We start from the raw sequence: 13,580 nt of genomic DNA on the forward strand, positions 1-13,580 counted from the left end.
TTTTAAAATATGGATGTTTACAAGATAGTAAACGCCTCTGTTGTGTGATTTGGCATCACCATCTGTATTTGGTTGAACAGAAGTAAGGAATTTATTTAGGTGTTACACTTAAGAGGACAAAGTGCAAGGGGATCAGGAAAACTTTAATGAGCTAAAATGGATCAATCGTCGCCGCAATTACACTGTTCAAAACTGTAAGAAACAATTAAAGCTAACGAAATGGGGACGGTTGCTTATCTTCTTTTGAATCTCACGGAAATGCAAAGTCCGACAGGTACAAGTGAGATCCAGAGCAAGCCGGAGAGCTGCAAGAATGAGAGCTGTGAGCAAACTGCACGGCCACCCAAAGGTAGGAGTCGATGAGGAAAATAAGGGCAGAAATAGGGACTTGAATACATTAATGATCTTTCAGTTTTACTTTGTCTCGCTTGATTTTCTTCCAGATCTGGACCAGACTTTGCGGATATTCCTTTACTGTCTCTTTTTTGTGCTGAGTGTGCTCGGGAATGTCCTGATCATCGCTGTCTTACTGAGGAACAAGCCGCTGCGGACGGTGACGAACACTTTCCTGCTCTCCCTGGCAGTCAGTGACCTGATGCTGTGCCTCTTTTGTATGCCCTTCACCCTCATCCCAAACCTGCTCCAGGATTTCATTTTCGGAAGCGCCGTCTGCAAAGCTGTCACTTACTTCATGGGTAAAAATCCAACGCGATGTGTGAAAACAGAGCAACTCGCGTCCACTGAGACACGGGATAAGTAGATAACCAGAGCAAAACCTTTGTTCCCATTTCTTTTCAATTCCACTGAGAATAATTATGTTGATTTAAATTTAGTAGAATTGCTTTAAGTTACTGCTAAATTTAAGACTGAATAATTCTGTGAGTGAAGCTCACTAAAACGGGATATTTGTTAGGGTTTGAGCTAAAGTGGGGCCTCAGGGCCTTCATTAACTATTATCATTTTCACAAGAGTACTCTCTTGTCTGTTTCTCCCCATATACATACATCAATTTCATTTCTCTACACACTTGTGAAAAAAAGTTAGAATCATAGAATGGTTACAGCACGGAAGAAGACCTCTCGGCCCATCGAGTCTCTGCCGGCTCTCTGCAAGAGCACTTCAGCTAGTCCCACTCCCCCACCCTTTCCCCGTAGCCCCACAAATATTTTTATTTCTGATACTTATCCAACTTCCTTTTGAAACTCACGATTGAATCTGCCTCCACCACCCCTTCAGGCAGTGAATTCCAGATCCTAACCACTCACTGCATGTTCTACTGTCAATCACCTTAAATCTGTGTCCTCTGGTTCTGAACCTTCTGTCAATGTGAACAGTTTCTCTCTATCTACTCTGCCCAGACCCCTCATGATTTTGAACACCTCTATCAAATCCCCTTTCAATCGTCTCTGCTTTAAGGAGAACAACTCCAGCTTCTTGTAGGTTTATATGTAACCTTCAGGGCTGCTGACCGAGGGCCGTGCGGCTCTTTGGCGGGCCGAAATGGCCTCCTGCTGCGCTGTAAATTTCTATGTTTCTGTTTCTCTAGTCTATCTACATAACTGAAGTCCCTCATCCCTGGAACCATTCTTGTAAACCTTTTCTGCACCCTCTCTAAGGCCTTCACATCCTTCCTAAAGTGCGATGCCCAGAATTGGACACAGTACTCCAGTTGAGGCCGACCCAGTGTTTTAGACAGGTTCATAATAATTTGTATGCTTTTGTACTCTAATCCATGTATTCATGAGGCCCAGGATACCATAAGCGTTTTAAAAGCTTTCTCAACCTGACCTGCCATCTTCAATGATTTGTTCACATATACCCCTAAGTCTCTCTGTTCAAGCACCCATTTTAGGATTGTACCCTTTAGTTTACATTTTCTCTCCTCATTCTTTCTACCAAAATGTATCACTTCGCATTTTTCTGCGTTAAACTTCATCTGCCACATGTCTGCCCATTCCATCAGTCTATCCCTATCTATCACTATCCCCTGCACTGTTAACTGTACTTTGAAGTTTTGTGTTATCTGCAAATTTTGAACTTGTGCCCTGTACACTCACATCCATGTCATTAATATATATCAAGAAAAGCAGTGGTCCTAGAACCGACCCCTGGGGAACACTACTGTGTACCTTCCTCCAGTCCAAAAAACAACCGTTCACCACTACTCTCTATTTCCTGACACTTAGCCAATTTTGTATCCATGTTGCCACTGTCCCTTTTATTCGATGCACTTCAACTTTGCTGGCAAGCCTATTATCTGGCACTTTGTCGAACACCTTTTGGAAATCCATGCACACCACATCAACCTCATTGCCCTCGTCAACCTGCTACCTGCCCTGTTACCTCATCAAAAAGCTTGATCAAGTTAGTTAAACATGATTTGCCTTTAACAGAACAAGTTAACAGAATGTTTCTAATTACAACTGGACATGTTAGCAGCAGGAAGAAAGTTTATTAATATAAAGTAGCTCTTATCAGCAATTGTGTGTTAACTTTGTTTGACAGTTTATGTTTAAACTATATTCAATATAATCTGCATTTAATGTTGCCTTTACTATTTTAACTCAGTAGTTTTTCCAACTCAGTCATATTTGTAATTGAGAATCTGCAGTATTACTATCTTATTGAAGAACTCTTTCAGTTTCACAGTAAAAGACTGCTTTTCAATTTCTATTATCAACCACATCTCTGTTTATTTATCCATTAATTCTCAAAAGCTGCTTTCCACAGGCACATACAGATTACAATCCAGCTGCCTTATGCTGTTATTATCTATTAGATTGTATTGATACTCTCCCGAAACCTTGTGAAAAAAAATGTGCACTAAATTAAGATGTAAAGGCTCACTGTGTAAAGACTCTATTTGATACAAACTAGTATATTGTAGGCTTATTTTAATCTGCTGTCACCTGATACTATATCAGGACTGATAATACTGTTGATGAACAGCTATGATAACCATAATAAAAATACCCCCACAACCATTCATTCACATCCTCTTTTATCCATTTGTCTGAACCATTCGCTAATCTTCTCTTCCTGAACTTCCCAGTGTATCCACAAATTGCTGAAGCCTAGTCACAACCTCCAGCTCACAGTGAGACATGGGAAAGTGACACCGTTTGGTAAAAATTAATTTCTAGGTTTGTAGGTAGAAATGGGTGTAAGGCTATGATTGATGAGACAATAACCATTGTCTCTATCTCAACAAATGTAGTCACTTTGATTTCAAACTAAAAGGGGAGCGGGGTGAGAAGACCTTCAGCTGAATGATCCTTGTGTCTATTCTTGGCTATTCATAACACCAAACCTATTTGAAATCCTCAATAAGGTGACAATGCCTTTTCAAATGACATGAGTTATTTGTTGATACATATAAATTTCATGTACCCTTATCTCTTTTTAATTGTTTTTTTCTGAAAACAATCCTTAAACTTAGAAAATGGATTTCTTAATCAATGTCTGGACTGGTTTTCTAGATAGCATAATGGAGCTAAAAACTCTGAGATCGCTCAAGGAGGCAGTTAATTGCTGTATAAAGTGTTTTATGGAAGGATGAGTTAAACTGCCCAAATGCCTCCTCATTTGTCCTTATCTTTGTGATCTTTGTAATTCTGTACTACTTTTCTCCATCCTATTAGACAGCAGGCACTGGAAACATGAGTGACCTACAATGCCACTTTATTGCATTTTGTTTAGGAATCAGTGGTTGAACTGCTGAGGCCAGATACACTACTCAATTGCCATATTTAAATAGTAGCCATAAAGGGATAATATAAATAGAACTCTGTTTGATTATTTGTAAGTATAGATTTGTATTGGGGCAAGTTATTGATGATAGAAATCACAACATTAGTCAATAACATAAAATTAAGAACATAAGTAAAATGCAGAGGAGGTACACCATTCAGCCCATCAAGCTCGCTCAATCCAAAGTCCATGAAATGAGTACATGCTTGTAAACCTCTGAAATACACAGTCCTTTCCTGACACCTATCTGCCTCACAATACGATACATATTATTAACACTGAGATTAAGAATTTAACATTTAAAAGTTATTAAAATATACTGTAAAAAGTTCTTGGCAGAATGAAATGCTGCAAAGTGCTTTAGGAACCTATGTAAAACATTCATTTTGCAACTACTTTTCAACTTTTTCCAGAATATATAAATCCCTGGACTACTAATACATACATTAGGTCATCAGAAGCAAGTAGATGAAATCAAACTTAAAAAAAAATCATAATCAATGACAATTTGCAAATCGTTTGGAAACATTGTGAAGAGTCAAATGTGTTGCTTGCTTATCGTGTCACGAAAATGATATCAAGGTAGCTTTTCTTCCTCTCCAGTCAACCCACGATGACTAACCTAGTAACATCCCAAATGGTTAAATCACTAATGGTTTATACAAGAATGTAATCATGGAAAATAGTCATGAACATTAAAGTAGGAACCCTGAGGAGTTAGCAAAATTAAAACATGTTTTATGTGAACTCAATAACTATAACGTATTTTCTGACTTTCTTCTTAGATTTGGGTTAAATGTCATTAAACTTAAAATGACATTAACTTATACATGCTGCAGATTTAAATTTTGAAAGATGTACTTTAAATTTAGTTAATATTGCGGGACAGATAAGCATTGCATTGGGAAAAGCAAACCCCAAATTGTGCAGCTCTTTCTTGAATTGTATAGATCATGGTAAAGGAAACTGCTATTCTTTTTTCAGTTATAATATGTTGTGGTTATTCTTAGGTATCTCTGTTAGCGTTTCCACCTTCAGTTTGGTAGCGATTTCTCTGGAGAGATACAGTGCTATCTGTAAACCGCTTAAGTCCAGGGTCTGGCAAACCAAGTCTCACGCCTTCAAAGTGATCGCCGCCACTTGGCTGCTCTCAGTTACTGTCATGTTACCGTATCCCATCTACAACACCTTGGTGCCCTTCACCAGGGTAAACAACAGCACAGGCAACATGTGCCGCCTCCTTTGGCCGAATGATGTCACGCAACAGTCCTGGTAATCTCAAGGATGTTGAAATTCGAAGCCTGTCAATTCCAAACTGGACTAGATTTACCTGTTGTATAACTTGTTTCATTATTGCCCGCCTTAGGTATATCTTCCTGTTACTGATTCTCTTTCTGGCCCCTGGAATAGTGATGATGATAGCATATGGACTAATTTCCCGCGAATTATACAGTGGGATCCAATTCGAAATGAGTCGGAGAAAGAGGAGCCAAGGTAAATGAGGCGGAAGCTGAAAGACACGGTAGCTTATTGTGCTGGTCAGTTGTTGTTTTCAGTTGAACTGTAGACAGGCCTATCAAGGTTTCTAACTAAGCCGTTGATACGACGGAATGGAAATCTATGCACTCCCTGGTCTGTGATCACCTAAAAAAATGCAATTCACACCGTTAGTCTCGATTTATTCTGTTATACATACAATAAGAACTGTTCTTAAATTTTGTTTTGCCTGTGGTTGCCTAATCTTGATACTGCACAAGAAATGTAATTCCCTTTTATTTCATTGCCTACCAAATAGGTGAAAACATGGAGACAACAATCTTCCTTTAAAAATGAGATTGGGTTATATATGGTTTCTGGTATCAGCATGTATTCAAAGACAAATCGTTACAGTTTAGGTAAAGCTTTCAGTGAACCACCACATTAAAGAGTTAAACATAGAACAAATGCATGGATGGTCAGTCAACAAACTATAATAAGGTGGAAAGTAGCACAGTAACCACAGTCATTCACTAATCAGAAAGCAGTAGCCTGGAGATTCATGGATAACTGAAATTCAATGCCATTCATACCATGAATAGTTATTTTCTTGATTTTGTATTGAGGAAAGATGTTTGATATAAAAACTAAAACTGCGTTCATGGAATTAGTCAAATTCTAATAATTTAAGGTTGTATTTCGCATTAAAAATCGAATTATGTTAGAGTGAATGAAGCAATGTTAATAATACAGCAACGTGGAAATTTAGTGCCAAAAATTGAAGTGGGAGATAATTTTAATTAAACAACATTAAATTAAGAGTAGACTGCAACAATCTCAACAAAATATTTATTTTATTTTGGGTTCAATCACAAACTTTAATTTCTCTCCATGGAGGCCTACATAATGTTTGAAAGAAATAATTATAATTAAAAAGCGCCTTTCATGGCCAAAGCACTTTACAGTCAATAGTCACTGTTGTAATGTAGGAAATGTGGCAGCCAATTTGCACACAGCAAGTTCCCACAAACAGTAATGTGATAATGGCCAGATAATCTTTTTTTTAAGTGATGTCGATTGTGGGACAAATATGGGCTAGCTAGGACATCAGGGATAACTCCCCTGCTCTTCTTCAAAATAGTGCCATAGGATCTTTTATGTTCACCGGAGAGGACAGACAAGGCCTCAGTTTAGCGTCTCGTCTGAAAGATGGTACCTCCAACAGTGCAGCACTCCCTCAGTACTGCACTGGAGTGTCAGCCTAGATTTCATGCTCAAGTCCCTGGAATGGGATTTGACCCCATAACCCTCTGACTCAGAGGCAGAGCTGACACTGATATTAAAAAATATAAATTATTATTAATATAGAAATATAGCTAAAGGAAGTTCTAGAGTAGCTAACTGGATTAATCAGTGCAAACAAATCACATCTGCTTTGGTCCAGTTTACTTCTGTTCAGTTCTTTCATTATCTTTTTCAATGTAATCCAACATGTAGTTAAAGTGACAATCATTATCATGACAAATGTATAACCCAAGGCTCACATATACCAAGTGTGTGTTTACTTTAGTTAGTAATCTGGCCTCTGATTCAGAAGGTTTGGGATTCTCTCGGACTGGAGGAGTGCTGCATTGGAGGAGCATCTTTTAGATGAGGGCCTTGAAAGTCCTTGGGGCTTCCTCCAATAGGAGACCAGCAGGATATCCAATGGTGGAGAGCCAGTTTACACCAGGGGTTTCCTATTTGTCTATTTTTAAGGGGGAACCTCTGTGCCCCTGACAAGACAAGAGACTAAATCTGGATTGGAAACTTCTTATATGTGGAGTCGATGCTCCTCATGATCAGTGCAGACCCAGTTTATACAGGTGCAGCAGGCGGTGAAGAAGGCAAATGGCATGTTGGCCTTCATAGCTAGGGGATGAGAGTATAGGAGCAGGGAGGTCTTACTGCAGTTGTACAGGGCCTTGGTGAGGCCTCACCTGGAGTATTGTGTTCAGTTTTGGTCTCCTAATCTGAGGAAGGATGTTTTTGCTATTGAGGGAGTGCAGCGAAGGTTCACCAGACTGATTCCAGGGATGGCTGGACTGACATATGAGGGGAGACTGGATCGACTGGACCTGAATTCACTGGAGTTTAGAAGGATGAGAGGGGATCTCATAGAAACATATAAAATTCTGATTGGACTGGACAGGTTAGATGCAGGAAGAATGTTCCCAATGTTGGGGAAGTCCAGAACCAGGGGTCACAGTCTAAGGATAAGGGGTAAGCCATTTAGGATCGAGATGAGGAGAAACATCTTCATTCAGAGTTGTGAACCTATGGAATTCTCTACCGCAGAGAGTTGTTGATGCCAGTTCACTAGATATATTCAAGAGGGAGTTAGATATGGCCGTTATGACTAAAGGGATCAAGTGGTATGGAGAGAAAGCAGGAAAGGGGTACTGAGGTGAACGATCAGCCATGATCTTACTCAATGGTGATACAGGCTTGAAGGGCCGAATGGCCTACTCCTGCACCTATTTTCTATGTTTCTATGTTTCTATGGACAAATTGGCTGCCGCTTTCTTACAAAACAACTTTCAAAAGTAACTCAAAAGTGAAAGCTTTGAGTTGACCCCAGGACATGAAAGGCACCAAATAAATGTTAACTCTTTCTTTTACCTTGGTTTTTAAGCCAACCCTTAATAGTTCCACTTCTAATTTTAAAGTAAGGAGACTTTTGACTAAAAAAGGTTGCAATGGATTTTAAAAAGGACTCGGGAAATCATCCTTGGTGTTCTTAGTGTATCTCAATCACAGATAAAACAGCGTGGTGTATATGGAGGTGATTGGTGTTTGATCAGTATGGCAAAAGACATCATCATACTAAACTAATTGTAACCACTAAACCTAAAAATAAGGTTATTCTTTCTGGCAATTATACTGCAACGCTGCCCAATCACAACTCTAACACAATCCTTTGAGATTTGAGGAACGTCTATCCCCATTTTTCGAAATCTTTATATGGTCAGACCTGGTCTATGAAAAATTTCTTCAGAAGTTTCCCAAGTCTGTCCCAGTCTCAGTTTAGGGAAGGAGCATGCATCAAAAAAACAACATAATACCAACTGGCTGAACACACATTGGAGCTGGTTGAAAGGATGATGTTGAAATCCGAAGGCTGGATTATACTTTTTCCATTAGTTTAATTTCGATGTTTTATTCCCAGAAAGAAGAGTCAGTATCTGTGGCAGTGTCAGTAAATACGAAGACGGTGATGGATGTTACATACAGAATATAAAAAGGAAAAGGACGATCGAAATGCAACGATTATCCAACACCAACAGTGCTAAAATAAGCAGGGTAAGAAGCAACAGTTCCGCTGCAAATTTAATGGCAAAGAAACGGGTAATTCGGATGTTGATTGTGATAGTGATCATGTTTTTTATCTGCTGGACTCCAATATTCTGTGCGAATGCTTGGCGAGCGTTTGATAAAGTCTCGGCGGACAGGTTACTATCCGGGACCCCGATTTCATTCATCCATTTGCTCTCCTATACATCAGCTTGTGTAAATCCCATCATCTACTGTTTCATGAACAAGCGATTCCGCATGGCTTTCTTGGCCACTTTTACCTGTAGCACCAAACGGCGTCCACATATCCGAGAGACAGAGGAAGAAGGGCGCACAACCAGTGCTTCCATCTCCAGATGTACCTACACCACTGTCAGTATATCAGCCCCCTCCTGACTCAGACACAGCATGGAACCGTCGCTAACCAAATATATCACTCAAATGTAACGTCGCGCGTTCTTGCATTAGCTATGCTTATTTTTTTTAAACTGGGGAGCGTCTTCTGGTGATGTAAGATATATTTGTGTTGACTATTGCCCATGTATTGATTCAACGCTTCCAAAAGTAAATAAACAATGAATACGGGAGACAACCGATAAAACTCGCTTAACAAGTGACAAAATAACAGGATCCTAACGGAAAGACAAAGCTCTCTAAAGACAATTCTCCGAGAAAAGCATTTCATCATAAAGATCAACCTTTATTAATGTGTTTGGGCACTTTCACTGTCAATTTCATGTGATCATTCATCAAACGGTGGTGACCTAATTAGGACTGACCATGGAAATCAACATTCAGTTAGTTTCTTTGTCGGCAATGAGCATTTTAGGAGGTTAGGATGTTTGGCAGCGTGCTGTCGGTATAGTACCGTGTACATTTTCGCAGTGAAATAATTTCATAGCGCAGAAGTCGACTTGCTAGAAAATTGCCTTCTGTTGGCTAGAATTGAAACACCTTTTCACCGGTGACTGCCTGATGGGGAGTAAGTGAACTTTTCTAGTTCCCCGCCTCCCTCCAGCAATGACAGTGTGCACGAAGTTGTTATGAATGTATCCACATTTTACTGCTGTCATAGTTTACATAGTCTGTCCTTGACAGAGGGGATATCTGTTATTTCTGTGCAATTAAATGTTTTGAAGTTTGTGAGATCGGTACACCTGTTTGTCCTAAACACAACCCAAGAGGGGGGGGGGGGGGGATGACATGCCGTGTTGCTGTGTTTTTTTCTCTCTCCAATAAATTGGAAATACACTCCAAATAAGTTTGGCTTCTATTTTTCCTTTCTCCGTTTAATCCCACCCCTCCTCTTATGACGACGTTGACTCCTGCAGGCAGTAACCCGACCGAGTGTGAGCCAAGATGATGAATGTCCTTGCGCTATTCGAATGAACAGGCCATCACCATTCAGCCCAATTCAATCCTCATGTGATATTCAGGCATGCACACATCGAGATAGTGATAAGGAACAAAATCTTGGCCCAATCCCTGCTCTCTAACGCGGGCGCCGAATGCATTTGTAGTATCAACATAAGAAATAGGAGCAGGAGTAGGGCACACAGCCCCTCGAGCCTGCTGCGCCAGTTAATACAGGTGATCGGATCATGGACTCAGCTCCAGTGCACCACCGTTCCCCATAACCCCTTATCCGTTATGAAGCTTCATATGTCTTAAATTTATTCAATATCCCAACTTCCACAGCTCTCTAAGGCAGTGAATTCCACAAATTTACAACCCTCAAAAGAAATTCCTCCTCATCTCAGTTTTAAATGGCGGCCCTTTATTCAAAGATTATGTCCTCTAGTTCTAGTCTCTGCCATCAGTGGAAACATCCTCTCTGCATCCACCTTGTCAAGTACCCTCATAATCTTATACGTTTCAATAAGATCACCTCTCATTCTTCTGAATTCCAATGAGTAGAAGCCCAACCTACTCAACCTTTCCTCATAAGTCAACCCCCACCTCCAGAATAAACCTAGTGAACCTTCTCTGAATTGCCTCCAAAGCAAGTATATCCTTTCATAAATATGGAAACCAAAACTGCACACAGTATTCCAGGTATGGCCTCACCAATACCCTGTATAACTGGAGAAAGACTTCCCTGCTTTTATACTCCATCCCCTTTGTAATAAAGGCCAAGATTCCATTGGCCTTCTTAATCACTTGCTGTACCTGCATACTATCCTTTTGTGTTTCATACACAAGTAGCCTCAGGTCCCGCTGTACTGCAGCACTTTGCAATCTTTCTCCATTTAAATAATAATTTGCTCTTTGATTTTTTTTCTGCCAAAATGCATGACTTCACACTTTCCAACATTATACTCCATCTGTCAGATTTTTGCCCACTCACTGAGCCTGTCTATGTCCTTTTGCAGATTTTGTGTGTCCTCCTCAAACATTGCTTTTCCTCCCATCTTTGTATCATCAGCAAATTTGGCTATGTTATATTCGTCCGGTCCCTTCTGGCGAGTTGTTAATATAGATTGTAAATAGTTGGGGTCCCAGTACTGATCCCTGCGACATCCCACTAGTTACCGATTGGTTCATTTTCTGGTTGGCATTTATCCTGACTCTGTTTTCGGTTAGTTAGCCAATCCGCTATCCATGCTAATATATTACCCCAACCCCGTGAACTTTTATCTTGTGCAGTAACCTTTTATGTGGCACCTTGTCAAATGCCTTCTGGAAATCCAAATACACCACATCCACTGGTTCCCCTTTATCCACCTTGTTTGTTACATCCTTAAAGAATTCCAGCAAATTTGTCAAACATGACTTCCCCCTTCATAAATCCATGCTGACTCTGCCTGACCGAATTATGCTTTTCCAAATGTTCTTTAATAATGATGGACTCCAACATTTTCCCAACCACAGATGTTAGGCTAACTGATCTATAGTTTCCTGCTTTTTGTTTGCCTCCTTTTTTTAAATCGTGGCATTACATTTGCAGTTTTCTAATCTGCTGGGACCTCCCCAGAATCCAGGGATTAAGAATTCAGATGAGCTAGCTAACTCAACATAAATCACAGATCAAACCTGCATCCTTCACAGTTTGTATTGATCAGATACAGTTACTCACTGCCTTAATGGCTGAGCTATGGGGCAGCCCGATTTTGTACATTTAGTATTACAGGTCTCTTACCAAAAAAAAATCTTGCCAATATTTTTGAAAAACAAATTAAAGTCTAAAGTTAGGTTGTTACAAGTGGAGGTAATTCAGCAAAACCATTGATTATCAAAATAAACATTGGGAATTCAGAAATAAATGTACATTCCATATATAATAAAGTTGTGAAACACTCAGCATCCAATTTTGGAGAATATACAGTTATTAAAATAGAATAAAGACTCAACTCATTGGCTTTGCTTAGAGCATTAATGCAGTTTGATTGAATTTATCATTGTAATATTTCTCCATGTCAGTTACAAATATACAAAAAGTGATTTTCAAATTCCCGCTTCCAAAGATAATCAGCATAACGTACAAAAATTAATATGCAGTAGCTAAATTAAATTCTGATGAATATATCTGATTTCCTGGTTAGATTTTAGGCAATCCCATTTTAACAGTATTTCCAAAAAGAATTTAAAGCAATTAAAGGCAAACTTAGGGCAACCTTTCTGGGGTACTTGTCAGACATCAACTGCACAGCAACAGTAAATGGCAATGCCAGCTGTCCGTCTGATTAGGCCCTCTCAGAAAGGACCAGGTTTTCTTTAAACAACCTTGTATTTTTGTTTTTATTTAAGCACGTGGATTAAATGTCAGCGGTTATATACCATTTTTACATTTGAAGGAGCAGCTGTGACCAGTTGCAGTTTCTTAGTGCCAAAAGCTCTTGTAAACAAATGAGCTAGTTTTATGCTTTTACAGCTACAAAACATGACATGCAGATCTCTGGAACAGATTGGACAGAAGTGTGCCAGAGCGACGTGATAACACAAAGTAACTGTGATCTGTTAAGAAAATTAAAGTGATTGCGATATCCTTACACATGGATTACATTGCTCATATTTCTAATACTTCCACTTTGTTTGAAAGAGGAAGCATAATGGTTATGTTACTGGATGAATAATCCAGAGGCCTGGACTAATAACTGGAGACGCGAGTTGAAATCCCACCACGGCAGCTGTGGAATTTTAAATTCAGTCAATTAAATAAATCTGGAATAAAAAGCTAGTATCAATAATGGTGACCATGAAACTATCAGATTGTTGTAAAAACCCATCTGGTTCACAAATGATCTTTAGGGAAGGAAATCTGCCATCTTTACCTGGTCTGGCCTACATGACTCCAGACCCACAGCAATGTGGTTGACTCTTGAATGCCCTCTGAAATGGCCTAGAAAGCCATTCAGTTGTAACAAACTGCTACAGGAAAATATAATAAAATCGGACGGACCACCCGGTATCGACCTCGGCACTGGCTTCGGACACGACAAAGCCACACCCAGCCCAGTTGACCTTGATAAGTTCTGACCAACATCTGGGGACCTGTGCAAAAATTGGGAGAGATGTCCCACAGACTAGTCAAGCAACAGCCTTAGAGTCATATTAACAGAATTATACCTTTCGGCCAATGTCCCAGACTTCTCCATCATCATCCCTGGGTATGTCCTGTCCCATCAGCAGGACAGACCCACCAGAGGTGGTGGCACAGTGGTATACAGGATGGAGAGAGTGGCCCTGGGAATCTTCAACATTGACTCCATACCCCATGAAGTTTCATGGCATCAGGTGAAACATGGGCAAGGAAACCTCCTGCTGATTACCACCTTCTACCTTCCCTCAGCTGAAGAATCAGTACTCATCCATGTTGAACACCAGTGGAAAGAAGCACTGAAGGGAGTAAATACACAGAATGCACTCTGGGTGTGGGATTTTAATGTCTATCACGAGGAGTGGCTCAGTCGTATCATACTGGCCGAGCCCGGAAAGACCTAAACCATTCAATACATTTCCATTTCCCCCCCCCTTTTCCATTTCTCTCTATCCCTCCCTGACCATTCTCTCCTGTGGTCATG

General features: G+C 40.0%; 1 protein-coding gene across 1 annotated transcript; it reads left to right on the top strand.

The window, feature by feature from the left end:
- The first annotated feature begins 219 nt into the window (after positions 1 to 219).
- Positions 220 to 8,955, top strand: cckar (cholecystokinin A receptor). Its single transcript, XM_070861099.1, has 5 exons — positions 220 to 349; positions 444 to 695; positions 4,761 to 5,022; positions 5,117 to 5,244; positions 8,435 to 8,955. Exons 1-5 carry the CDS (start codon positions 220 to 222, stop codon positions 8,953 to 8,955), a joined length of 1,293 nt encoding a protein of 430 aa, XP_070717200.1.
- The last annotated feature ends 4,625 nt before the right edge of the window (positions 8,956 to 13,580 follow it).

Source organism: Pristiophorus japonicus, chromosome 2 (genome assembly GCF_044704955.1).
Source record: "Pristiophorus japonicus isolate sPriJap1 chromosome 2, sPriJap1.hap1, whole genome shotgun sequence".
NCBI lineage: Eukaryota > Metazoa > Chordata > Chondrichthyes > Pristiophoridae > Pristiophorus > Pristiophorus japonicus.